This window comes from Propithecus coquereli, unplaced genomic scaffold (assembly GCF_000956105.1).
Source record: "Propithecus coquereli isolate 6110/MARCELLA unplaced genomic scaffold, Pcoq_1.0 Scaffold61, whole genome shotgun sequence".
Classification (NCBI taxonomy): domain Eukaryota; kingdom Metazoa; phylum Chordata; class Mammalia; order Primates; family Indriidae; genus Propithecus; species Propithecus coquereli.
In genome coordinates this window covers 3556097-3582538 of record NW_012152063.1, presented here as the reverse complement: position 1 = coordinate 3582538, position 26442 = coordinate 3556097, and the positions used below count along the sequence as shown (strand labels likewise).

Sequence of the window (26442 nt, the reverse complement as noted above, 5' to 3'; positions counted from 1 at the left end):
CCCCCACCCCCAAGGGTTCACCTTTAACTTAAGCTAATATTCTGGTTGCTTTAAGGACATATTTCTATACCAAATAAAATCAAAACTTCAACACTTCTGAATCAAAATAAGATCTATTGCTTATTTTCAACCACTTTTACCTCCTTCCTCCTCAGTACCCAACTCAAGGTTAAGACGTAAGTTGAAAAAAGGCATAAAAGCCTTTAGAATCTTGAGAAAACTCTTCTCCCAGGTTCCCCACAATTTCTCACCTAGTAACATAATTTTTTCTAAGTTTGCCATTGCAGTTCTAGGCTTTTGTTCAAGAAAACATTATTTTAAACACATCTATACTTTCATGTTTCTAGAAGAATTCCTCTGAGTTTGTAGGTGCCGTTCATTTTTGTTAATCATGGTTTTCATTGGCATTGATTTTTAATATAAAGAACAGGAACTATGAAATAGTAATTGTCATCCTGGATAAGGAAACCAAGGACTAAGCATTGCAGTGGAAAAATAAAAGCAAGGAAATTGTTTAACAGAGATCCCGAGTTAGAAGATAGCAAGGCAATTTTAACCTAGGGACACAGAAAATGTAGAATCATTGCAGATCATGGCTTATTTGTTTAAACAGAAACATTAAATATATAATGTAATATACAAAATATAAATGGTACTCCATATTTTTTGATGAAAAACATATTTATGGTAGCCAGTATTCAGATGTTATAAATAGTCCATTATCCATGCTTTTCATACTTGACTTAATATTTTTCCTTAGATTTATTATTTCTTACTACATGAAAGAGTTAGCTGAATTAACAGACCATGAGCTAATAAAATTTAGTATGATCTTTACTTACAAAAATACACCTAATTTATTAGGTTCAATGTTATACAGAGAAAGGAAGGAATGAAGGAAGGGAGGGAGGGAGGGAGGGAGGGAAGGGAGAGAAAAAGAAAAGAAAGGATGGAAGGAGAGAGGAAAGGAAGAAAGAAAGAGTCTAATTCTTCACACTGAGATTTGAAAAAAATCTTAAAAACTATATGGTATTATTTTTTTCACTTGGTCTATTCTATCTAGTTAAAGTCAAAGTTCTTCCAAAGTATTTGGGTAACAATGTCCATCAAGTCTTTGTTTGTATATATGTAAGCAAAGGTTAATGCTTTTTCTCTCGTATCTGCCTTCAAAATTAATGTTTGAATGTAAAGATGACCCAAATCCAAGAAATTCAAAGCCTAGGAGACAATGGCCAAGCCATACTGAAGAACTGGCTTGGTAGGACCAGTAAGTGACCAGCTTTCAAAGTGAAGACAGGCCTAAGATGGAGTTGAAGTAGCTCTTTCCCCCGAAAATAGCTGGATTTATCTCCTCAGAACCTTACTCAATCCCATCCTTCCTTTCCATCCTCATTCCTAGCTGAGGGCCCTAGAATAAAATGAATTACTCCCTGGGGTCATCCATCCCTGTAAACATTCCTGGCATTCAATAGAGGCCCCAAGAACTCACAAACTAGTGCGCAAAAGAGAAACCATGTTGGGAGTAAAGGCTATTACAGACCTTCCCTAACAAAACTTAAAAACAAGCCTCAAAAGTTTCAAGTGATGAATATTCTTTAAAGAAAGACGACAAGTTTAAATTGTCTAGCATCTAATGAAAATTTGCTAGACATTAAATGGAGAAAGAAAACATGAACCATATTCAAGAGTAGAATTAAGCAGTAATAGCAGACCCAGAAATGGTAGAGCCAGAATTAACAGAAAAAAACTTCAAAATAAATATTATAAATATGTTCAAGGATTTAAAGAAAAACATGAATATATAGTGGAGATAAAGGAAAAATATATTAAAAAAACTAAATGAAATTTCTAGACTGAAAAATACAATATCTTAAGTTAAAAAATTACTGTATGCGATTAACAGAAGTTTATCCATTAGGAACAAAAGATGTGTATGCAATCGAAAATATACAAACTAAAACACAAAGAGAAAACAGATTGTGAAAAAAATGCATGGAAACTTATAGACCTGTGAGGCAATATCAAGCAGTCTATCCTATGTGTAATTAGAGTCTCAAAAGAAAAAGATAGAAAATAATAGGTAGAAAAAATATTAAGAGTGGGTGCGCACCTCCCGGGGAATGGACACACCTGAAGCTCGGACTTGGGGGGAAGGCGGGGCAAGGGCATCATACGTAACCTAATCATCTGTACCCCCATAATATGCTGAAATAAAAAAAAAAAAGAGTGGGTGGCATTTTTATAAAATTTTAAAAGGTGCAAACCCGCAGATATAAAATCTCAGTGAAACAAAGCAGGATATACATAAAGAAAACTGCATTAAGGCACATCATAATCAAGTTGCTAAAAATCAGTAATAATGAAAAAATTATAAACAAGCAAAAAAATATACTACTTGATTTTAGGACATACAGCAACGGTAATGAAGATTCTGTGGTTTTGGTGTAAAGTTAGGCATAGAGAACAATGGAATAAAATGAAGAGCTCAGAAATTTGCTCACATATATGTTCAACTGATTTCTAACTAAGGTACTAGAATAATTCAAAGGAACCATGATAATTTTTTCAAAAAATGATGCTGAAAACTTTAGATATCCATGTAAGATAATGAACCTCTATCTATCTTCATGTTATATAAAAAAATTAACTCAAAATAACTCTTTGTCTTAAATACGAAAACTAAACTAGAAGAGGAAAACATAGAAGCAAGCCATTCTTAGACAGGACACTAAAGCACTAAGCATAGAAGAAAAAATTGATAGAATGGGACACATCAAGTGTTAGTGCTTAAATATTCTGCTCTTAAAAACATCTCTTATAAGACCAACTATAGGAAAGGTGAAAATATCTGTAACATGTATATCTAGAAATGGATTGTATCCAAAATATTTAATACATGTTCCTATGATCATCAACAATAAAAAGACAGATGCTTCAATTAAAAAGAAATGAGCAACATAGCTGAGTTGACAGTTTAGCAAAGAAGACATACGGATAGCCAATAAACACAGGAAAAGATCGTGAACATCATCAGACATCAGGAAAATGCAAATCAAAACCACTATGAGATTCCATTATGCATTCATTAGAATGCGCACAGTTAAACAAATCTGACGATACCAAGTGTTGACATGAATGTAGACTAACAGGAACTCTTACATCATTGATGAGAATGTAAAATAATAACCAATCAAAATTAATTTGGCAGTTTCTTGTGAAGTTAAAGCATGCAACTCAACAATTCCACTCCTAGGTAGTTACCCAAAAGAAATAAAAACAAATGTCTACAAAAACTTGTATTAAAATATTCATAGTAGCGTTATTCATAATTATACACAGCTGAAAATAACTTACATTTCCACCAATAGACAAATTCAGACATATTCATATAGTGGAACACTATTCTGCAGTTAAAAAAAAAAAACCTATTACTGATATACACATGGATGGATTTCAGAAACATTTTCTGACAAAAATCCAGACTGAAAATATTACATACTCTATATTATTCATTTAAATGAAATTCTACAAAAATCAAAACAAATGTGTAGTGTCAGAAAGCAGATCAATAGTTGCTCTGGGCTGGGTGGAGAGTGGGAGTGTGAGCTTGATTAAAAAGGGGGCAGAAGAAAATTCTCCGGAGCGATATAAATATTCTCCATCTAGATTGTGGTATACACATGTGTCAAAGTTTATTAAACTGTACATACAAAACAAGTGGAGTTTGTATGTATCTTACAGGTTAAAATAGCAGTAAGATTTACGAAGTTGAATGTAACTAAAGCACAAATCTCATCTTAAAAATTTTCATTTAAATTAGAAAAACTAGAAAAAAACCCAGGACATTAGAAATTTGACTTTTTTTGAATTCTTGGGAGATCCCCTTTCTGGGAAAAAAAATGTATTATCTGCTTCCATATTTAAAAAAAAGATACAACTAACCACTGTACATATATAAAGGTATAAAATATATAGATATATGTACTATAAGTATGGAGTAAAAAGATAAAAAAATTGAGTTGAATGTCTTTATGAGTCTGTCAAACAATTCAAATAATAAAGCAAAAATTAAACCATTTAAAATATGCACTAGAAAACTAAACTTCAGATATATTTATACTCAAAATATATATTTTAAAAAGAAGGATTTGACAGCACCACCTTCATGACCAAAATATATCTAAGATGTGGAAAAATACAGTGTAAAATAGACTTGTTCTTTATCATGTTAAATGAAGATAATAAAGAATACTGATGGCTATTCAAATTAAGGCAGCCAAATTACTTAAGCTCAAGAAATGATGGCAGGAATTCCCATTCTAAGTTCTTCTAGCATTCACCTAACTAGAGATAGTATAAAAAGATTCTCAAGCATTTGTTAAAAAGCAAGACACAGAAAATCTCAGCATTATTTATTTCATGCTGATGCCAAAGACAGGCAGAGCCCTTATACAACCCCCACACTGCTAAATTTGAATGGCCTAAAAATAAAAAATGAAAAAGAGGAAAGAAATAAAGAAAGGCAGAGTCCAATGCATATGTGATAAGAGAATCCCTTGCAGGCTACTAGGTAATACGAATTTCCTAAGTGTTGCTTTCTGATTAATAGCTTTGGTGCTGATAACAGGGTGGGGATTAAAGTTAGAGGAGACTGGACTTATGATCCTCCCTCATCAGTATTCATTCTTAAAACATCCTGTGAAGCAATGATCATATTGATCATTTGTACCTAGAATTGGTTTAAAGTTGGTTAATCATTAGTTGAAATCTGATTAAAAAAAATCTGGGATTCTCTTTATGGGAGGCGAAAGGAGAGAGAAGGAAAGGCAGTGGGGAGGAAGAAGAAGAGTAATGTACTGGCAGGGTCTTCCAAGGAACATTCCAACCTAACTACTTCAAAGCGCTGCAGTTGAACCAATTCTAGACTGTTCTCAACCCCTGGGGCAGGGAGGAGCAGGCTGAGCAGCCTCCTGCAGTGGCCTGGGGTGTGTGTGTGTGTGTGTGTGTGTGTGTGTGTGTGTGTGTGTGTGTGTATACCAATTTTTTTTCTACGTGTGCTAGGACATAAAAAAGGTTAGGAAGATTGAGAAACACTTCCAGGGTTTTTTATTTACTGAAGAGAAAGTTATTCATTATCAAAAAGTGAAATGGAATGTGAGATAGGTTCCTCCGAAGTAACTTTTAGTAACAAAGTTACTAAGGTTCCAAGAAGATCTTAGTAATTTCATTAATAGTAATATTAATAGCAATTGCTAATTTTTACTGTGTACCCATTACACTAGCACTCATTACATTATTTGCACAAATTAAGCCATTTAAATCTCACAACATCCCAACAAAAAAATTTTAATTGTTGATCACATTTAACAAACGAGTAAACTGAGGCTTCGTAGAATTAAGTCATTTGCTCTACATGGAGTTGCTAGTAGGTGGAGAAGTTGGAGTCAGAACTCCTGCAGTCCACTACAGTATTAGTGTGGTATTATTATAGGACCATTAGGTGGTTACACCTGTGAGGCAGTTCCACCCATGGACTTCAATCAAAGACAATGCAAAATGCCACTGTCCAAGGTTTGATGCATAGAGTCCATACAACATATTAATTTCCATGTTCAGTAATAGTTTTCTTTAAATATGCATAAAGATGAAGTTGATTCACTCTCTAAGATTAATATCATATGAATAATTTTGTCTTTTTTCCAGGCTTCCACTTTCATAAATCATCAATAGAGTTGTTACTATTGACGGTTCTATTGATGAAATAGAAAAATCAATACTATAAAGAGGTCATGAAAATATTTGATATATTGTATTTTTATCTAAACATATGTGCTAGATATTACAATATGAATAATAATCAATGATTCATATATGAATATACATTATGAAAAATCAGTTCGTTTGTCAGTAATATCAAATAATAAATTCATCAAGAAAAAAATTTCCATCACTTAGCGATGGCTGAAAATGAAAATGAAATAGTAGCTATTTTTATTAAGGCCAGCTTAAAGAAAATATCACTAACGAAAACATAGCACAAGAAATAGTCCATCAAGTAAAAATGATTTTACATTTCACATGGTAAAAAAAAGTGAGAATGTAATCATAATATGGAAGAAAATGGCTTTTAGCCATTTATATCTGAATAAGAGAAATATAAAAGGAAAACCACTAAAAGGAAGTTTAATGGGGCACTTCCCAGGTGTCATGAGTGGCATTAGGAACAATGATGAACACAGTATAATATATTTTTCCTGGTCTCAAAATGCAAAAAGACACAATGCCACACCAGTGATGATTAAAGACATAGTAAATTATATGGAACTGATTCCAAGTCATAGAGTTGAGGTGGGTTGGAGAAATCAGAGATGGCATAAGGAATAAAGCAGAATAGTTTGGAAAAGAAAGTTAAAGATTTTCCAGATAGGGACACATACTTGATGAAACTCGTGTGGGTTGGAGCCCCAACTTGGAAATTTGCTATGTGCACTGTAAGTTAGATTGGGAGACGTGAGTGCCTGGTCAGAGTATAAAGGTTGAATTATGAGGACTATAACTCTCTGATGCCATCTAGATGAAACAGTTAGGAAGAAATCACTGTAGGTTGTGCCATAGAGAAGGGAAAACAAACTTGTTATTTTACAGTAAGTTAACTGATTGGTATAGACATCACACTGATGTGCTAGGAGGCTACTGCAATGGTAAAAGCACAAAATTGTTTTATTAATGGTATTAATTAGGGTAGTGGCTGGGGAAAGAGAGCCAATGGGAAAGTGAAGAGGGAGGATGGTTTGAAATCAGAAATAGAGGACCAACTGATTATAAAAGATAAAGGAGATAAGATTTTCAAAGATGGATTCATAAGAATCTATTCCAGTGTCTAATGGTGGCTCCATTGACAAAAAAATGGAAGAGCAGGAAAAAGCAGCACGTATTACAGATGAACTTACTAACTTTAAGAGTGGAGCATAAGTGAATTGTTCTTACAATTAATAATAAGAAAATATTTGATAGACTTGGAGTTGTCTTTAAGGTAAAGGAGAAAGTTCTTAAAGCCCTCAAACTGTGAAGATGTCTCAGATCTCTTCTAACATTAGCATTTTATGTTTCCATGTCAGACTAAGTAAAAGCAATAGAAAGATACTGGCAAGGGAAATACTCATTTGTTTAGGTTTTATAGCCTGCCTATTTCCAAAATGATGTGATAAGATCTAACAATTAACAAAATATAAAATGAGATGAAGGGGATCTAAAGGAGAAACATAAATACAAATGAATAAAGAAAAATATGTGAGTCATATATAATCTTAAAGTTTCTAATAGCCATATTAAAAAAGTAAAAGAACCTAGCATTCTGGGAGGCTGAGGCGGGGAAGATTGCTTGAGGTCAGGAGTTTTGAGACCAGCCTAAGCAAGAGCAAGACCCCGTCTGTACAAAAATTAAAAAAAAAATTAGCTGGGCATGGTGACCTGAGCCTGTAGTCTCAGTTACTGGGGAGGCTGAGGCAGGAGGATCGCTTGAGCCCAGGAGTTTGAGGTTGTGGTGCGCTGTGCTAACAACACTGCACTCTACCCAGGGGAACACAGTGAGATTCTGTCTCATTAAAAAAAAAAAAAAAAAAAAAAAAAACAAAGTAAAAGAAAACAGGTAAGATTAATTTTAATAATGTTATATGACCCGATATATTTAAAATATCATTTTATAATAATATGTAATTAGTAGGCATCATTCTTAATTTCTTTTGTACTATGTCTTTAAAATCTGGTGTGTATTTTGCAGTTAGGGCTTATCTCAATTCTCACCAACCACATTTTAAATGTCAACTTAAAATTTAAGTGCAAAGTAGACATAAGTAAAAATGAGTAACCAGGGTAGGATTTTAAAATCATTGTAATGAAGAAAAATAACTGATTTAGTTTTTAAAGAAAACCTGAAAAAAGGCATAACAAACATCAAGATTGTAGCATTTCAATAATTTATTGAGAAGGAAAAAAGAAGCAGTCTCAAAAGCTAGAAAAAAGCAAGAGTCAGCTATAGGAGTATCAGAAAAGCAAGACCAAAATCAACTGGAAATAAGGAAAATGAAGATGATGCTTGGGAAAATGGAGTCCAACAATCGTGAAGTTCATATCTCTCTTTAAAATAACCCAAATGCATGGAAGAATATTCTTATTTAAAAAATAATGTATATTACACAAAATGGATCAAAGACCTAAAAGTGCTGAAATTATACAACTCTTAGAAGGAAACACAGGTGTAAATCTTTGTGATCTTGGAATAGGCAACGGTTTCTTAAATATGACACCAAAAGCACAAACAACAAAAGGAAAACTAGATAAATTGGATTTCAGCAAAATTAAAAATGTGCATCAAAGAAAATTATTAAGACAATGAAAAGACAACTGAGAGACTAGGAGAAAATACTGCAATTCATGTATCTGTCAATGGTCTCATACCCACAATATATTTAAAAGCACTTACAACTCAACAACAAAAAGCCAAATTAAAAAGAAACAAGCCAATTAAGAAATGGGTATACGGCTCGAATAGATGTTTCCTCAAAGAAGATATATAAATGGCCAAAAAGTACATGAAAAGATGCTCAATGTCATTAGTCACTAGTGAAATAGAAATCAAAGCAACAATGATAGCATTGCACACCCACTAGGATGGCTGCCATCAATAATATGGCAAAATAACAAGTGTCGGAGGTGTGGAGAAACTGGAGTCCTCATACACTGCTAGTGGTAGAGTAAAATAATTCAGCTATGTGGAAAACAGTTTGAAAGTTCCTCAAAAAGTTAAATAGAATTACTATTTGACCAAGAAATATATATACATATATAAATACATATACACCAAAAGAGAAATGAAAAACGTGCTAACACAAAAATTTGTACATAAATGTTCATAGCAGCATTATTCTTAATGGCTAAAAAGTAAGAACAATTTGTGTTTATAAACTAATGAATGAATAAACAACATATAGTATAACCATACAATGGAATATTATTCAGCCATAAGAAGGAATGTAGTACAGACGCATGTTATGGATGAACCTTGAAAACGTTATGCATAAGGAAAGAAACCAGGCACAAAGGCCACATTACATGTTTTCATTTACGTGAAATAGCCACAATAGGCAAATCCATAGAGACATAAAAAGATTAGTGGTAGCCAGGGATTAGGAGGAGGACAGAATGGGGAGTGACTACTTAGTTGGTACAGGGTTTCTTTTTGAGTTCGGGTTGAGAAAAATGTTCTGGAATTAGACAGCAGTGATGGCTGTGTAGTATCACAAATATTCTAAAAACTACTGCAGTAATAGCAGTAAATACAGTGAGAATAACCTATAACGGAGTTAAAATGCTGAAGAAACTGAGAACCATGCACCATAAACATGAAACAGTATATTTTGAAAACTATGAATCAGAGAATCAAAGGATCTTAAATAAAAGCTATTAAAAGTCAGGCCATATTTCAGGATATGGTTTAGGGCTTCTGGCCATCTCCAAACACTATTTCTGAATCAGACACTCCTAAGGGCTTGAAAAATGTAGATTTACTGAGCTCCCTGTCAGGACAACAAAATGAGAACCTCTGGGAGTGTGGTCACAATCTAAGTTTCCCTCCAGAGGATTTTGTGTATCTTTCAACCAGAAAACCACCTAGGAGATCTAGAACTTGACAAATTCCCTATTTTTTGCTTTCACAACATTGTATACAGGCTGTTTTAGGTCAAAACGATTATCAAGTGCATCCCCAATAGGTTTAAAAGTTTTTAAAAGGCAGCATCGTGACTACTTAAAAATTGGACTCTTTTTGCCCGGGTTGGGGAGTGAAGGCAAGAGTATAGGAGAGCTGTGAACAGGCTGAAATCCAGTTCACCCCAGGTGCAGTCACTCTGTGTCACTCCCTTCCAGGACTGCCTCCGGTCAGAAAAAAGAAACCCACAAATTTTCAAGATTAAAAATGGTTGAATGCAATATGTGCCAGAATTAGATCCCTCATCTGTGAATTAGGGGAAAAAACAAAAGAGTCCTAATCTCATAATTTAGAGCAGTGATTAAAAAGAGATTTGATTCAAAACAGCTTGGTAAATGCTAATGGCGGGGGGGAGAGAGAGAGAGAGAGAGAGAGAGAGAGAGAGAGAGAGTAGGTAGTAACAACTGAATAAATTGCACAGAAGTAAGCATATTGGGCACGTAAAAAGAATTGTCGCACACACACAGTGCAATGATAAAGGTTGAGAAAAAGGACTCTGGTGCCAGAATACCTGGGTTCGAATTAGAGCTAGACTGCAGCTAACTGGGTGCCCTTGACTTCTCTGTGCCTCAGTGCTCTCATCTCTACAATGGGGTGACAATAATACTTCCCTCACCGTGATGTTGTGAGGACTAAATGAGCTAATGGATATGAAGTGCTTGCAACAATAACTGGTGCATTATATGTTGGAAGTAGTTAAAGATAAAAGTCTTTTTCTAAATCAAGATGATCCAAAAAATTTGCATTGTCTAAACACAGTTTATAAGTCTCACAAAAGGAATTATAAAATGAGATGTGACAGTGAAAATAGAAACCATTTTAAATCTAAACAAATATATGACCGTAGCGTGACTGAGAAGTCACATTCCCAATATCCTTTTCATCTGCCTAAACTCTTTGATTGCCCTCCTATACCTCTCCTTCAACCTGAGACAAAGGAATTATCAATAACAAAGGGAATGAGTCTCAAACTCCTTCTCTTGTACCTCCAAGTTCCTGACTATAATTGATTACGATTCTAAACCTCGATTATTTATTACTGTGAATCCGTAATTGTACACCCACAATTTATACCTACTATAGTTATTTATTAATACAATTGTATGCTTCAGTTATTGAAAAAACCATGAAGAAATGCCAAATTAAAAATAATACTATGTTGTCTAACTATATATATGTTAAGTACTAGGTTTCAAAAGATGTTTAGTATCTGAATCCCTTTTTAACATCTTTTAGAAAAAAGAAGCATGAAACAACAAAAAAATTTCTTAAAGACTATCTTTCTCAGATCTATGAAAAGTAGCAGTCAGTCTATACTTCAAAAACTATTTTCACCAATGAGAAGGGGCTTTTCACGGCCAGAAGAAATCTAATGGTTATCTATTCCAAGCCTTGGCAAAAGCTATTTTTGTGAAGAAAAGGTCTCTAAAGATACTTTTTATTAAAACAGTCACTTTATATAACCCTTCAGAAATCAGATATACACTATAAATCATCATTTAATTAATTCCTCTTATTTTAAGATCTCTAGTACCGAGTTAATCTTGCAATTTTATCGACCAAAAGCAAATTTCAGGAAATTATGACTAGTGTTCATGGTATTTCCAGAATTCTGATGAAATTGTCAAATTTATGGCATTATGGAATGATAACCCATTCTGTTGTAGTCAATAATTATAGCTCCAGATTCCTTAACATTCTAATGCAATATTGGTGTGACTTAGAGTAACTTTAACTTGTCAAGAAATATTATTTTTTTACAATCCACTAAGGAATTCTGCTCTTGGAAAAAAAATCATGTCACCCTTTTGCCATTTAATCTAAACTACTGGAGTTCAGATTAAGTAAATCAAAGGAAATTAAAAAATTACATTTAACCCGTTGAACCAACCATAGTAACACATTATGAAGTATTGACTAAGTTTTGCTAGAACAGGACAAAAGAGGAGTAAGGTACACCTCATGGCCCACGTGATGTGTATGGTATAGTTCCCTTTATCTGAGTCAAACTCCTTGTTCTTCCCACTAGTATTATGACAGTTGTTACCATATAAAGGGAGATCATTTAGTTACTATTTTCTCTTTAAATTTATGTACTGTCTCTTTATACTTGTACTTCAGGATTTCACTATAATAGACATGGATTATTATAATACTTGGAAAATTATTCATTTTAATATTTATTGAGTGCTTGTTATATTCAAGGGATTATGTTAAACTTTTTAAAAATAGTTTTTTAAGTTGAGCAAAGTTAGGAACTGACATCTATTTATATAAAGTTTTATATTTAGAAGTTGACATTTTAATTTAAATACCAAAGATGATAACATATCATGAAAAAGGTCACACTGGAAAGAGGAAAATACAACAGATTTTACATGTGTTAGCTATCTGATAATTGCTGATATAAATAGTTTAAAGTCATTATTGTTGGATTTATTATTTTTAATGGTATTAGATGTAACTGCTCAAAATATCTTTATTTTCTTGTTTCAACAATGAATGGCAATATTTTTTGATATATGAGACCTAGTGTACAAGCTTCAAATTCAATTAAATATTTACACAAAGCCAAATGTATGAAAGGGGATCTTTTAAAAAAAACTTTATTTGAGAAAGGAAGAGACTTATAACAGAAGGCAAGAAGGGAAAACATACAAACAATATATTTACAACACAAAACAAGAGATCACCTTCAAGGGTGTAAATTATAATAAATACAGTAGATTTTAAAAGAGACATTTATCAATTAATTCTAAGATTATTTAAGTCCAGCTTTCCTTTTCACTGGTTCCAGGTAGTTTCTTGATTAAATTCAAAGACTATCAAATTCAAACAATTAATGTCCACCAACTGTACTGATGAAACTCTCTCAAATGACATTATAAAAAATAGGTTTTTTTTTGTTTGTGATTACATATCTTTGAAGTATTATACAAAAGTCTGCTCAGCCACATGTTCCTCCCCAAATAAAATGTATTTTAAAAGATGCACTATCCCTTTTTTGTGAGATTGAAAAAAGACTTTGAAGAAAATGAATATTTATGAGATGGAAAAAATATACAATTTTATCTTAGGCATGCCATGTTTTTAATGCAAAACAACTGACAAAAAGTCATTTTAATATGAAGGAATATACTAACCAAAATATGTTGGTGATAGGGAGTGTTGCCTATTATAGCTATTTGTCAAATTATCAGAAGGACTTTCATTATATGGAAAAGTTTTAAACTTTCTAACTTCTAGTTATGTTAATTTAATTTGAATGGAGTCTTTTTAAAAAAGGATAATGTATCTTTAGCAGTAACATTTTTAAAGAAATATTTTTAAATGTCACAGCAAAATGTAAACAACACGTGCCAATAACATACAGTTGAACAATGTCTACATTTGGCAAAACTGCTGTAGCTCCTTTGAAACAGGATACTACACCTTAAAATACCTCAGATTTAGAAATATAAATATTTTAATAGAAAAAATCTCACAAAGATTCTAGGTCAATTTGGATTATCCATATTAAAGGGGTCTTAATACAATGAACCTTTAACTAGCTTAACAAAAGTAAACCTATAAAACAAGGTAAACATATCAGAAGGGACTATGAAGGAAATGTTCCAGTGAAAAGCTTCCGTAACAATTTCCCTACTTGTGGTGTTATTTTCTTAGACAATAAATCAATTCATAGAGTGCCTTTTAAAAACAGAAAGAGTAAAACACTATCCTCAGATTTTTTTTTTCCTACATTCCTCAGTACATGAATCACTTGGACTTCCTGTTTCCACAAGGCATTTCCTGTTCAGCCTCACAGAATCACTTTTCTGTAGGAGAACAGCAGGAACCTGACAAAGAACTGACTTAAATAAACATTGTCTTCTGTGGCCTTCGAAGTTGTTTGTATTTTATAGCATCAAAGGACATAGTCCTTCTGAAGGTGCACTATGTACAAATAAATTCTTTTGTCAAATCTAGCTGTCCTAATTTTTTATTTGCCAAAATGGTATGGTATATGCCCACGTCATTACGGAATTATGAGTAAGAGACTCTAGTGACAATATATAATATGATACACCTTTTCTTTTAAAACTGATTTTGACTTGATATCAGATAATAGTCATATTGTTACTGTGTTTTCTGCAACTATAGATACACTATCACATCTGATTGGACCATAATGCTGCACATTACTTCTCACCAACATTTGCATCTGCTTCATTTGATCTTTTGCGATAGACAATGTCATCAAACTACACAAGGTAAAAGTAAAATGAGCAGTGCTATGTGAGACATAATGTAATATTTAAGATAGTGCTGCAATTTGCATCTATATATTTAAAACCACCTGTGTTCCTAATATTTTCAATTGCAACCTACACAATAACCTAGGGCTACTGGCATGGTAACCAGAACATTTCTACTTAACGAAAAAGAGAGGAAGGAAGGGGCAGACTACCTTTAACAGTGTTCAAGACTATAGTATGGTACATTATGTACAATGATGTGAAAACTGAATTCTACATGTTCAAAAAAATCAAAAACTAATAGGTGCTTCATTGATCAGACTGGGAGACTATTTCCAGCAGTCACTGATCTCAACACATAAACTAAAAATAACAGTGAATTCACTTTCCCTAGAAGTAATTGTTGTAGCAGGCTTTGGGTTGAATTTAAAGCCTATTAATTACTTGAACATTATGTAGCATAATTTTAGTGTAACAGGTATTTCCTTACCAGTGGGTTTTCAAGGAAACCTTGGTATCTATATAGAGATCAGTATACAGAGAGATCTCTTTATAGATGTATGCACATATCTGCATCAGTTAGAATCCTTGAACACTGAAATCAAATCATCCAGAGATATAAACTGATAGGAAATTATACCCATTTATCAAAACCTGCAATGCATTTCACGTTCAGATAATGACTTTAATTACAAATCCTGGAGCTAAATCTTTGCCTATTACCTGTTGCATAAAAGCAGCCTGCTCCCCAGATTCCATTTCCTGGATCTGAGCATCTTCATCACTGTCCACTGGTTCCTCCTTGACCTTCACAGCCCCAACTTGTCCCAGTGTGTCATCCACACAAGCACTGCTGTCGCTCCTAGTGCTGTTGCCACTAGAGGGCGCTCTGTCTTCCTGCATCGCCTGGTCCCCTTGAAGCTCTTCCTCTGCTTCCTCAAGGTGACTGCCTGGTTGCTTCAGTTGTTCAATAGATTTCGAAAGCAGCTAGAAGAGAGTGTTCAGGGGTTCAAAATTCAATAGTTTTTGATGGTAACAAAGAAGCAAATTATACTTTGATTTCTAACAACTCAACTTCAGTACACTCTTATTTCTAATCACTGAATCAATTTAAGAATGAACTTGTATGCAAAAAGCTTCCTCAGAAATAACTGAGGTAATCTGAAGCAGTCCCACTATTTCCATATTCAATTGGTGTGGTAAGTATGGAATGGGGTCTTTACTTTTTTTTAATGGATTGTTCTTTAATGTAGTTAAAAAATGGAGAAAAAGGTAAATAAAGTTTATCCATGGAAACCACGAAACTTTCAAAAGGACAGGTTTTACTGAGTCAAGTTAATCCAAATGAATCTCAAAACATTACTTGGCTCAAAAGAAAAAAGGGAGTAATAAAAACTTTCTCAATCTCATTTTTCAAATGTTAAACACAATAAAAGCCAGAAACACCAATGCTAATAGTCCTTCTTGTCTATCTAATTCTCCCGTACCTATACGGTGAAATTACAGTCAAATGATAAGGCACAAAGCACTTTCTTATATATATTTGCAAGATTCAGAATTACTCATTTTGAAATTTTGAGCTTTAAAAATTAGGTGCGGGATTGTAAAAAAATTTTGACAACACAGAAGTGTTTTATGAACAGATTCAAATAGAAATTAAATAATAGGAAAGAAACAGGGAATCATCTTTTAATTTGAAAATTATTATTTAGACCTTTTTTATTTTATAAATTAAATTGAACTGAATCTTCAGAAGCATATGAATTAACCCCTTAATGATTCAAAAAAAACTAACTTAAACAAAAGCAAAATGGCATAGCAAAAAAGCTTAATAAATGAGGGAAAAATATCAAGATGATTTTGTGTCACATAGGCCTTTTGTTATATTTCACAATGGTCCTATTGACTGACCATCTGTAGCTCTCGAACTGTGTTTTCAAGAGTGGTTAGAGTTTTCTGCTAAGTCAGTGCCTACGTAAGCAACATGCCAATTATCGTCACTAGCAGCACACTCATAATACCATCACCAAAACCATGAATACAGATTTTTCTACGTAAAATTCAAGTTGACTTCCCACTCACACCTAACCAGGTTTTTTGACTTCAACACGTTTTAAAGTTTGAATACATAAGTACTCAGACTTCGAGGGGCATTTCAACCTCTTTAGGCTTATAGACTTCCCTTCAGTCCACACAACCTCAGATGGCCCTGAACGCACTAACAAAATCCTTCATTTTCACTGTAGGCAGACATTTTTAGGAGTTTTCATTCATTTGTTCAACAAATATTTATTAAGTGCCAACTATGTTCAAGACACCATGTTAAGCATTGGGAGAATAGCCATTGCTCTGTCCTCATGGAGCTTATAGTTAGTATGTCAAAAAGACATCAAATAGATACATAAACTTATTTTCAAGTATAACAAATGCTTTAAAAAAGAATGAGAACACAAGGTGTTATAAGAGCACATACTGGTTAACATAAGAGTGGGAATGGAGATTGTTAAGGGAGTTTCGCTGAGGAAGTGTTGTGTGTAGGTTGATGTGTGAAGGAGGAAGGATGGAAAGGAGTAAGTTACATGTGAGAGGGGTGGGAGCTAGGGGTGCAAATAAGGGCGGGGAGCATTTCTGGCACACGGCAAAGTGTATGGGAACATTGGATTGAAAATGGAGCCCAGTGCATGTGAGTCACTGAAAACCTAGTGGAGTTCCACAACCAGAGGAAAATGCTGAAAGATGATGTTAAAGAGAGTGACACAATTTACAATACATTTGGGTGCAGAGTAAGAATCTAGAGAAATAAAATATAACTTCAGATAAACCATATATAAGACCTAAATATCACCAAACCTAAGTCAAATATGATTAAGCTAAGATAACATAGACCAGTCAAAACTCATATCAAAATGAAGAAAGCAAATTTAATTTCTTCAACCTCACATCTTTTGTTCCTGGGCAGTCAGCATAAGGAGGACACTCATCTCATAATGCTTTAAATGTCTTTAAGTGCTCTTTAGGAAACTATTTGTAGGACTTTTGTCCCACTTCTGAACACAAATCAGCTCTTCATGTTTTAAATACATAATACTTCGTACACACTGAGATTTGTGGAGAAAAGAGACAATACAATAGTCCTGAATTTTAAATAAACAATAGTAGGATCCCATTTAATTGGCATGTATGAACGTAGAAAACAAACAAGATTTTAAAGAAAAAGTCCCAGTTTGGGCTGGGACACCAGGAATAAGGACGTGGGGTGACAAACACTCACTCAATATTCAGAGAGAGAGAGAGGTCATCAGTCAGTCCTGCAACCCTGACCTTTATCCCTCACAGACTACATACCAAAGCAGGTTAGAGGATCTTGTTGGAATAAGGGGTTTATCTGAATAGAGATGTATAAGACTGCAAAAGCCCCTCAAACAAACTATCTGCAAGAAGATCGATGCCAATTTGTCTTTTGAACAGATGCTCACTTAGCTGCACTCTCCCTCTCACTACCGCAGTATAGGTGGAAAAGTTCACGGGAGTCTGCTCATCAGCTCTGGTAGACCAGGGACACTTGTGGGTGAAGCATATGCCTCAGAGAGGTGTTCAAAGGATCCTGCAAATAACAGCTTCTTGAGGAGGGCAGAAGAAACTAGATGGGACGAGTGGCCATGTGGTAGGAACTGTGGACCACCGGTGAAAGTTTAGCCAGAGAGCACATGGCCAGTGTCCAGGAAATGCTACGTCAGAAGTTCCTGCTTACTGCGGGGTGACTGTGAACCTTAGCCAGCTTCTGGGTGTCTGACATTGCAGGGAGTATTCAATAACCACGGAGAAGCTATGAACACCACCCCCCAAATAAAAAAGTTTTGCTGTTGTTGCTGTTGCTATTCTTCTCCTTCCTGTTCCTAGCTCCTACATGGCTCCTCAGTGTCTTGGCCTCCTATTCTCCAATGGTCTTGCCCTCCCTTCTACTGCAGCTCCCAACATTGTGATCTTACCAGGGACTTGGTCTTTGACAGTAACTGCACACTCCCCTAAATTTCAGTTTCAAACATCATTCCTTTCTTCTGGCTCACTCTCAGAATATTCTGACCCCAACCATTTTCAACTCAAGTGGGTCATCCAAGCCCCATTCTTACACCCCACTATTTGCTCACTTCCCTCCTTGCATGACTAGGTTCCATACTTCGTTGTTAAAACTCACTGCTTTCATATTACTTTCAACTCTCTTGCCCTTCTCAATATGGGTTCTAGTGGACAAGTAATACTTCTAACCTTAGTTAACACCAAATCTCTGCCCAACCCAAGCAACTCAAGAACTAGGAAACAGATAAACGAATTACAATCCTGCTGAGTGTTTCTCTTTAAATTCATGACCACACCCTCCGATGGGCCTTCAGTGCTGCCTGGCTATCCTACCCCATTTCTCAGGTTAATTCACTCTCACCCTTTCAATGACTATTTCATACTACCTTCCCTCTCCTCAAACCTCTAACATCCCCACCTTTTCCTTACTGCTGATGCCTTTGCTGTTCATTGAGAAAATAGAAGCATCAGAAGAGAAACTCAGCATCCTGCAACCACCGCATTTACCAAGCTGTCCTGTCCACCCTTCCTGCTGTTACACTGAAGGAAACCTCTGCATGCCTATCTTGGTCAACTCCTCGGCTTGCACCCTGGGTCCCATCTGCCCTGTCCTCCATCACACGTGTCCCCTCTCTGCTGGTGCTGTTCTCATTTGTACACTTTCAGCCATATCATCCATCTGAAGGGAAACTTCCCTTGACCTTCTCCCCTGCCCCCATCATTATAGACCTCCCTTCACAATAAAACACCATGAGTTATCTCTCTTCGCTATCATTTCCCTTTTCCTATGCTCTTTAGAATCCATGGCAACTAGGCTTTCATCCATAGCATTTGACCAAAATCTCTCTTGTTAAGGTCAATGGCTGCTGCAAATCCAGTGGCTATTTAAATAAGATATTAATAGGTAGCAGTGAAGGTGAAGCCTTTTAGAAAGGAAACAAGACAAACATCACAGCATCTTTGAAAGTAAGACTGATGTTACTGTTGCAGCCAAAGACCAGACAAACCGAGTGTTAATTGGCTAGAATATAATTTCCCACAGATAGCAAGTCAAAGAAAATTTAACAAATACTAACAAAACCCTGAGTTTTCACAGGATATATCATTTGTACATTTTAACAGAAAACCTCTGAAATCTGATTTCTTAATGTATTTCTGTGGCCAATGAAGTACCCATAAATCACATCATTTATTCCATGAATTGAATGTGGTCAGTATTTACAACTGCACTGACACAGATACACATATGATGGTGTATATAACAATTTTCAGCCTGCGATACAGAAACAATGCGATTTGTTCCAGTAAGCTCCTTTGGCTTCATCTGTACTTCTGATGTACTAGAGGAAACACAGGGGAGAGAAAAGCCAGAATGAATAATGTTGTGATCACTTGGCAAGAAGGCCAAATGGTGAAATGTTCTTTTTCCAAGGGCAGAATTCCTTAACGGTTTGTAAAAGAAACGTTTCTTGACATAAAACAGTAACTTACGAGCAGAAATCATATAGATATAAAATGTCAGAGTTGAAAAATTTCTAGTAACATTCTTAAAACCCTTATTTTTTATAGAAGGAATCTTATGCCCAAGAGAAGCCAAGATTGCAAAATGTGAATTTGTGATTTAAAAAAAGAACAAAAATCCAGAACTTTTGATATCCTTCTACTCTGCATTTTCCTCTGAAATAACTACATTCTGATGACAACTGAATTAATATCAGTAATTCCAATTTCTCCCCTGAGCTCCAAACTTGCATATTTAGCTGCTTACTTAACTTCTGTGCTTAGATCTAGAATATCTAATACTTTAAATATCTAAAACTTTAAATAGTTCAAAGATAACCCTTATTCCCCTCCCACCCAAACGTATTGATCACCTAATCTCTCTCATTTGAGTAAACAGCATTACCCAATTGCAGGAACAAAATATTTAGGATATATCCTTGTTTTTCTATCCTTCATTTTTTCCATTTAACCTGTTAGCCGGTTCTGGCAAATCAGCCTCCAAAGAATTGTCTTTATTTCTACCTGTTTCTCCATTTCCACTGCTACCACTGTGGTACCACACACTATCGTTTTCTCCCTAAACTACCCAAAGAGCCTACTGTTTGGTCTTCTTTCTTGCCCTCTTGGCCCTCAACAATGCATTCTCTTACAGTAGCTCTAATAATTCAAAATACAACCTCTTTTCAAAATAGGTAACATCAATTCTTTGCTTACAATCCTCCTATTATCCTTCCTATTATTCTTATGATAAAATCCAAGCCTCTCAACACGGTCCACAGACTTTCTACAACCTGGCCCCACCTACTCCTCTGGCCTGCTTAGTATCTCGTCCTCTTTTGTTCACGTACTGCAGTTACACTGACCTCTGGCTGTCTCGTGAACATGAACGTGTCAAGCTTGTTCTCCCACAGGGCCTTAGTATGTGCTGTGCTCTCTCCACTCCCTCCAATCTTTATATGCCTGACTGGCTCAGTCTTTGCAGATTTTACCTCTATTACTATTCCATTAATATGTTTTCTTTATAGTCTTTATTATGGTCTGGCATTATATTGTTATCTTTATTGATAGTAGTGGTTGTTTATCTTCCCCACTATGATACAAATTTTATAAGGGCATGAGCTTGATGTTTTTCATTTTATATCCCAGTACCTAATACATTTCATTGACACCTAGTTGCAGCTTCATAAATATCTGAAAACTTAATTATTAATGCTTAATGTCAATGCTTTGACACTTTTCCTCCTAAGTTATGAAGCAAAATCAATGTCTACCTGACCAATAACTATCACTTTTTCATCTTCTCTGGAATAAAATGGACTCTGTGAAGATTCACAAAATACAAAAGAGATAAATGGATGTCCTAGAGCCAGTTCTGAAAAATATAAATGCATAGAGGGAGTTAATCTACACTTATTTCATTTTAGCTATTTGACTAAAGCTGTTTCTGCTTAAACAGTCAAATTTGTCAGAGTGGAAAAATCAGCAATTAACATCAGCAAGGAAAATTTACAAACAAAAGTCACAGAGAAATTCTGCCTGCCAGGTTTGGCTTATTTCCTATTTTTAAAATAAAAAGTTACTTGGTGCTATTTGTAAGTTTCTGACTAGTTACTGGGAAAGTAAGAATTCAGATTATGTTGTTTTCTATGTGTTTTTCAGCTATTAATACGACCATTACAAAGATGGTATGGGCTAACTCTCTTCTACTTTGTACTGCCACTGAGTGGCCCCAGATGTAGTGAGGAGATGTCTGCTTACTCTCAGTGGGGTAGCAGGGTCTCTCTTTGGTGGAACATCTGGAGGTGATCCCCCAGCAAAGTCGAGCTGTTGCCTTGCTGGCTAGAAAACAGAAGACGAAACATCTGTGTGACAGATAAATGTGCAAGCCTGTGTGGATCTCTGCGGAGGCCCCATCTGTAAAACACGCCGTGTGCCATTCGTCTGACACCAGGTGAGTTCCTTTGGTGGGGAACCCAGCTGAGATGAAGAAGACGGAGGCTGCACAGCTTCTCCTTTGCCTTTTATCTGCCCTCTCACTCATCTGTCAGTTTGTCTCCGTGTTCTCTGTGCTACTGTACTGCAATTATGCTGAACACTAAGCATGCCACGAGGCAGACTATGGCCATTCTGGATTTGCAACACACATGCACTTACATACACCCACACGGATATTGTGTAGGCTGGATGGCATGGTAATTTATCCAAATTTCTAATGCTTTTAAGTATTAAAACTAAATTTTTCACTTCTTATCAATTCCTGCTAGGGTCATAATTATGGCAAATCCATAATTTCTTTGTCTTATATTCCACATTAAACATCATATATCCTATTGGCACATAATGCAAAGTTTATTAAATAATATTTAAAGGCTGTATGGCCAGGCTTTACACATTAGCACATTAAGCTCATCTCTGTGTAAGTTACACTGTTTGATACGAGTCCACAAGTCAATATAAGCATAAGTGCTTTTAAGTAAGATATCCTTACATTCTATAATTTTAATTTGTCCCACAGAAATCCTTCATATCCCCATAAATATCTTCAGATATGAAATATCAACTAAGAATAGGACCATATAAAGAGTAAATCTGCTTCTGAGAGACATCTGATTTTCTGACACTGTCAACAAACCATTAAGTACAAGCGTTTGAATGTGATTATTAAACTACACAAAATGACCTTCAACACAACTCATCACTTTCTTATTTTTACCTCAAATTTTAAAAACAGATTTTACTTGGGCAATGGCAATAGCACACTTTTTTTTTTCTCTTGTTTTTTTCTTTTAAATAAATGTAATAGTCTTCTTTTGGAAAATAAAACCTTTCCCTTAAGCTCCAGGGAAACTAGATTTGAAAATAATGATAAAATTCTGTCTCGATTCATAAATAGATTAGGTATGTACCAACTGTTCTCAAAAACAACACAGCTTGGGGGGCTTTCAAATTGAGAGAGAAGAACTCTAGCCTCAAGCCAAGATACTCTATGCCATATTACTTCTGTGCATTTTAGGGAAATAATCAGAAGAACCAAAATTAAATAACAAGAGAAGAAAGATTTTCTAAATCTTGGTTCATTTTTCAAATAATTGAGTAACAACTGAAAAAAAACCCTTTCTAACCAATATTGAAGAGGTATAAAATTTATCTAAAGACCAAGTGAATTTTTAATAAATACTTCTTTATCTTTTGACCCTAAATAGTTGTCCAAAACAATACCTGTAATTAAAATATCCTTTTTCTGGCTCTCAAAACTTCCCTAATGTTTCTTTAACTTGAGTAAGTGTTCCTTTCTGGAAAAGGAGACTGAACATTTCTTTCTTCCAACTAGTTTGGGAAAATTGCCCACACCTTCTTTCACTCTTTCAACAAATGTTTATTGAGCATTTAGTATATGCCAGGCCCTGGGAAGAGAATGGTCAATGAAACAAGATTCCAGAACAGAGTGGGGAACACTGAAAATGAGCAACCAAAGAATGGAATTTGTGATGGAGACTGATGGGTGGAGGGGTATCTGCCCTTACTTTCGTTTGGACAGGCAATAAGGGTCCCTCTGAAGAAGTGAGGTTTGAACTGAAACAGAGCCCAATAACCAGACTGAACCATGGGAAGACTTGGAGATCGAGCCTTCAACACAGAACTATGGCTGGCACAACTCCTGGAGGTGGAATGAGATTTCCCAAAGACAGGAGAGGGGCCAGGATGGCTGGAGCTCAGAGTGAGAGAAGATAAGAGGAGAGGAGGGGAGAGGGAGGGGGCGAGAATCAGATCACGACCCACTTGTAGGCCACGTAAAGGCTTTTAGATTTTATCTTACAAACAATATGGAGCAACTGGGAATTTTAAGCAAGACCACGACATGATTTGATTTGCATTTGGAAATGTAAATGCACTCTGGCTGCTACAGAAGATTGGATTTAGGTAGGCAAAAGTAGAAACAGGAAGATTGAACTTTCAGAACATAACAATCCTCATCAAGAGTGTGTAACAAGAATTCTTGGGTGGTTTTCTTCACTAGAACACAAACGAGCTGCTTTTCCTTTTTTTACTGCACTGTGCCATTTTATGTCCTTTTAAATTACATAAGAGGATTTTTTCCTTGATAATCTCTTTTACGATCTTCAGTTGACAGCGTGCTTTCTTTCCAAGTTTTCCTCCTTTGCTCTTTAAGGGTAGAAAATAGAGGCACAGTGAGAAAGCCATTTTTATTTTCTTTGCTAATCCTTGATGGTTTTGGAGTAGGTCTCAGAATAGACAAGATCTCAAAGCCAATGAATCACTTGACTCATAAATATTTCCTTCTCTCCCCATTGACCAATCCCTTGCTTTGGTAAACTGGAGAGCAGCGCAAGCCCCATTTAAAATGGGTGACCAAGAGTAAACACAGATGATAACTATCACATGGAAATGTGGGCCCACTGTGGAAAGACTTTTCAATTTATCAGGGAATACCAGAAATCCAGATTTTTTTATTTGAAATTTTCCAAATTTTATTTGAAATTTTAAAGATTAACCAAGAATTTGAATGCTTTTTAAAACATCAGGCACACCAAGCAGGCCAAAGACTCATGGAATCGGCCCAGTCCATAGATTGCCAGCATATAATGTCTAAAAATAATCCCTTGTGTCCCTTCTTGCTTGAACATTGTATGGTTCAGATCACTTAGGGTTAAGATGTTCAAAAAATAACCATCCCCCATACTTTGATTTGCTTTATGTTCCCTAATGGCAAAAAATTCAACCACTTTGCTAGGGGTTGGGCATAGGGGTAGAAATTGACTAAAAAGAGGCAGCACAAGGACATTTTGGAGGTTGAGGGCAGTATTCTATATCTTGATTGTGGTAATTATATTACAACATTCATTTGTCACAACTCATTGAACTGTAAAGCAAAAGGAAAAAATTTTACTGTGAATAAATTATACTTCAATAAAAGATTCCATCACTAACTATAATATTGTTCCAAAGAGAAAACAAGGTCTGCTTCATGATGAATACAGAGACACATGAGAAAGCTGGAACAAAACTTGATGGTTTGGTTTACAACAAAGTGGCTGATGCAATACTGAGACAAGGGGAAATGTGTATCTTGGAAATATTCTAACACTTCCAGAAAACCATTTTTATTAACAGAATAAGGCACATAGAACTGTAATACTATATAAAATATAAATACTGTGTTAGATTTTAGTAGTGCTTACCATGCTTACAAAGCACTTTCAGATACATTCTCTAATGTAATCCTCACTATAAACCTCTAAAATTTGCTGATTAGAGAATTATTGGACAAAAAGGTTGAATACCATGACCAAAGCTGCAAAACTAACAGATAATTGTGCCAATACTTCAGAAACTTCTCTTGAAAAAGCTGTCAAGCATTTTAGATTTTGAAATTCATATAGGTTATACATTATATAGAACCATCTTTGATTATAATTATCTTTCTGCAGGTCTATAATTCATTCTAGGGAAAGAAGATGCCTTCTTTATTTCCATTTCCAGTATGCAGCATAATGTTGTTAATAGATAAAACTTTGTGGAATACCACCAATTACTCCATGCTAGGAAATCACTTTGGAGAAGTGAGTTTTTATTGCTGGTTGATACAACTATGTTAACAGTAAGAGAACAGCATTTAGGATATAAGAGCATAATTCTGAATGCAATTCTTCCTGAAGGAAGGGGAATACTCAGGACCAGATGAATTTTGGAGCCAGTATAATCCCTCAGATTTCAAAAGTATTTTAAGAAAGAGCTGAAAGATACAGGAACAGAGGAACTAAAACCAAGAACTTGCAAGCTACCAAAATACGTGACACAGAGACTGCTAGACATAGGTGGTTTTCGTGTCCACACATCACTTAGCTATATTAAAAATTCCTTAGCGAGACTTAATTATTTCATTCTGTCACATGAAACTATTTGTCAAGGTTTGGAAACAACCAAATTATTTAGCTTCCCTCTCCCTTTGAACTGGTTGGAATCAACATCAGTCTAACTACTCACATGGTTTAATTCCCCAGATATTTTTCTTTCCCCTATTTTCTTACCTCATAGTCATGTCCAACTGTTGTTTTTCTCATACAATAAAAGCGTCTCTGACTAGATTAACAGTGCAGAGTGAAGAGAAAGGGTCTAGGTCCCTTCCCTTGGTCTGCAAGTCATGAAAGCAGCACTGGGAATGTTTATGAATGCTGCACATTAATTCACTGAAATGGTCATTTAGCTTCTTTTCCAAACACAGGATTTCATCACATTTAATAATAAAGCAACAAGCCATTTTCTGTATATTATAAACCATCAACTTGTAATTATATACTGCAATACTTCTATATGAATTCTTTGTGATGATGTAAGCTGGTATTGTATAAGTAGATCTTTAGAAGCCCACTATATACCTACAAGATCTATTTACATTGGGCTAATCATGTTGAAATAGCATCTATTTAAGGGTAAAGTCAAAGTTTCTTTTATAAACCTCTACAGATAGATAAATAATCTAGGAGGCTTTTTACTGTTATAAAATTAAGACTGCCTTTCAATGCTTGCTAAAGTTTTTGGACATGTTATCCATGTAATGGGCAAAATGTAATGCTAAATTTTTGATTAAAAGACTCTGCATGGAAACAAGCTGTCAAATGGATGGAGAGAAATTAAACCTGACAACAGTAATGCCTACTTTCCCAAATGAAAGCCCAGTTCAAGTTTCTACTCATCCATTTTTCAAAACTTAAAACAAAGCATTTTCCAACCACCCATCGATGAGATGCCAACATTTGCATTTCAGTTGAACCTGATGAAGTCAATAGACTTCCAGCTTCAGGCTTGCTCAGAACTCCTGTGAGAAGATGTTTGTCC

The 26442-nt window shown here is 35.1% G+C and overlaps 1 protein-coding gene across 7 annotated transcripts in view; it reads right to left on the bottom strand.

Moving 5' to 3' along the window:
* The window catches only part of HDAC9 (histone deacetylase 9), an 805060-nt gene that overhangs the window by 164278 nt on the left and 614340 nt on the right, over positions 1-26442 (bottom strand). For 5 of the 7 annotated variants that reach the window (XM_012659408.1, XM_012659409.1, XM_012659406.1 and 2 more), the window contains one exon: positions 12357-14991. In XM_012659408.1, coding sequence (XP_012514862.1) covers positions 14677-14991 — 315 coding nt within the window. In that variant the 3' untranslated portion in view covers positions 12357-14676. Of the gene's footprint in view, positions 1-12356; positions 14992-26442 lie in introns of those variants that run through there. The other 2 variants (XM_012659404.1, XM_012659403.1) reach the window with 1 other exon arrangement.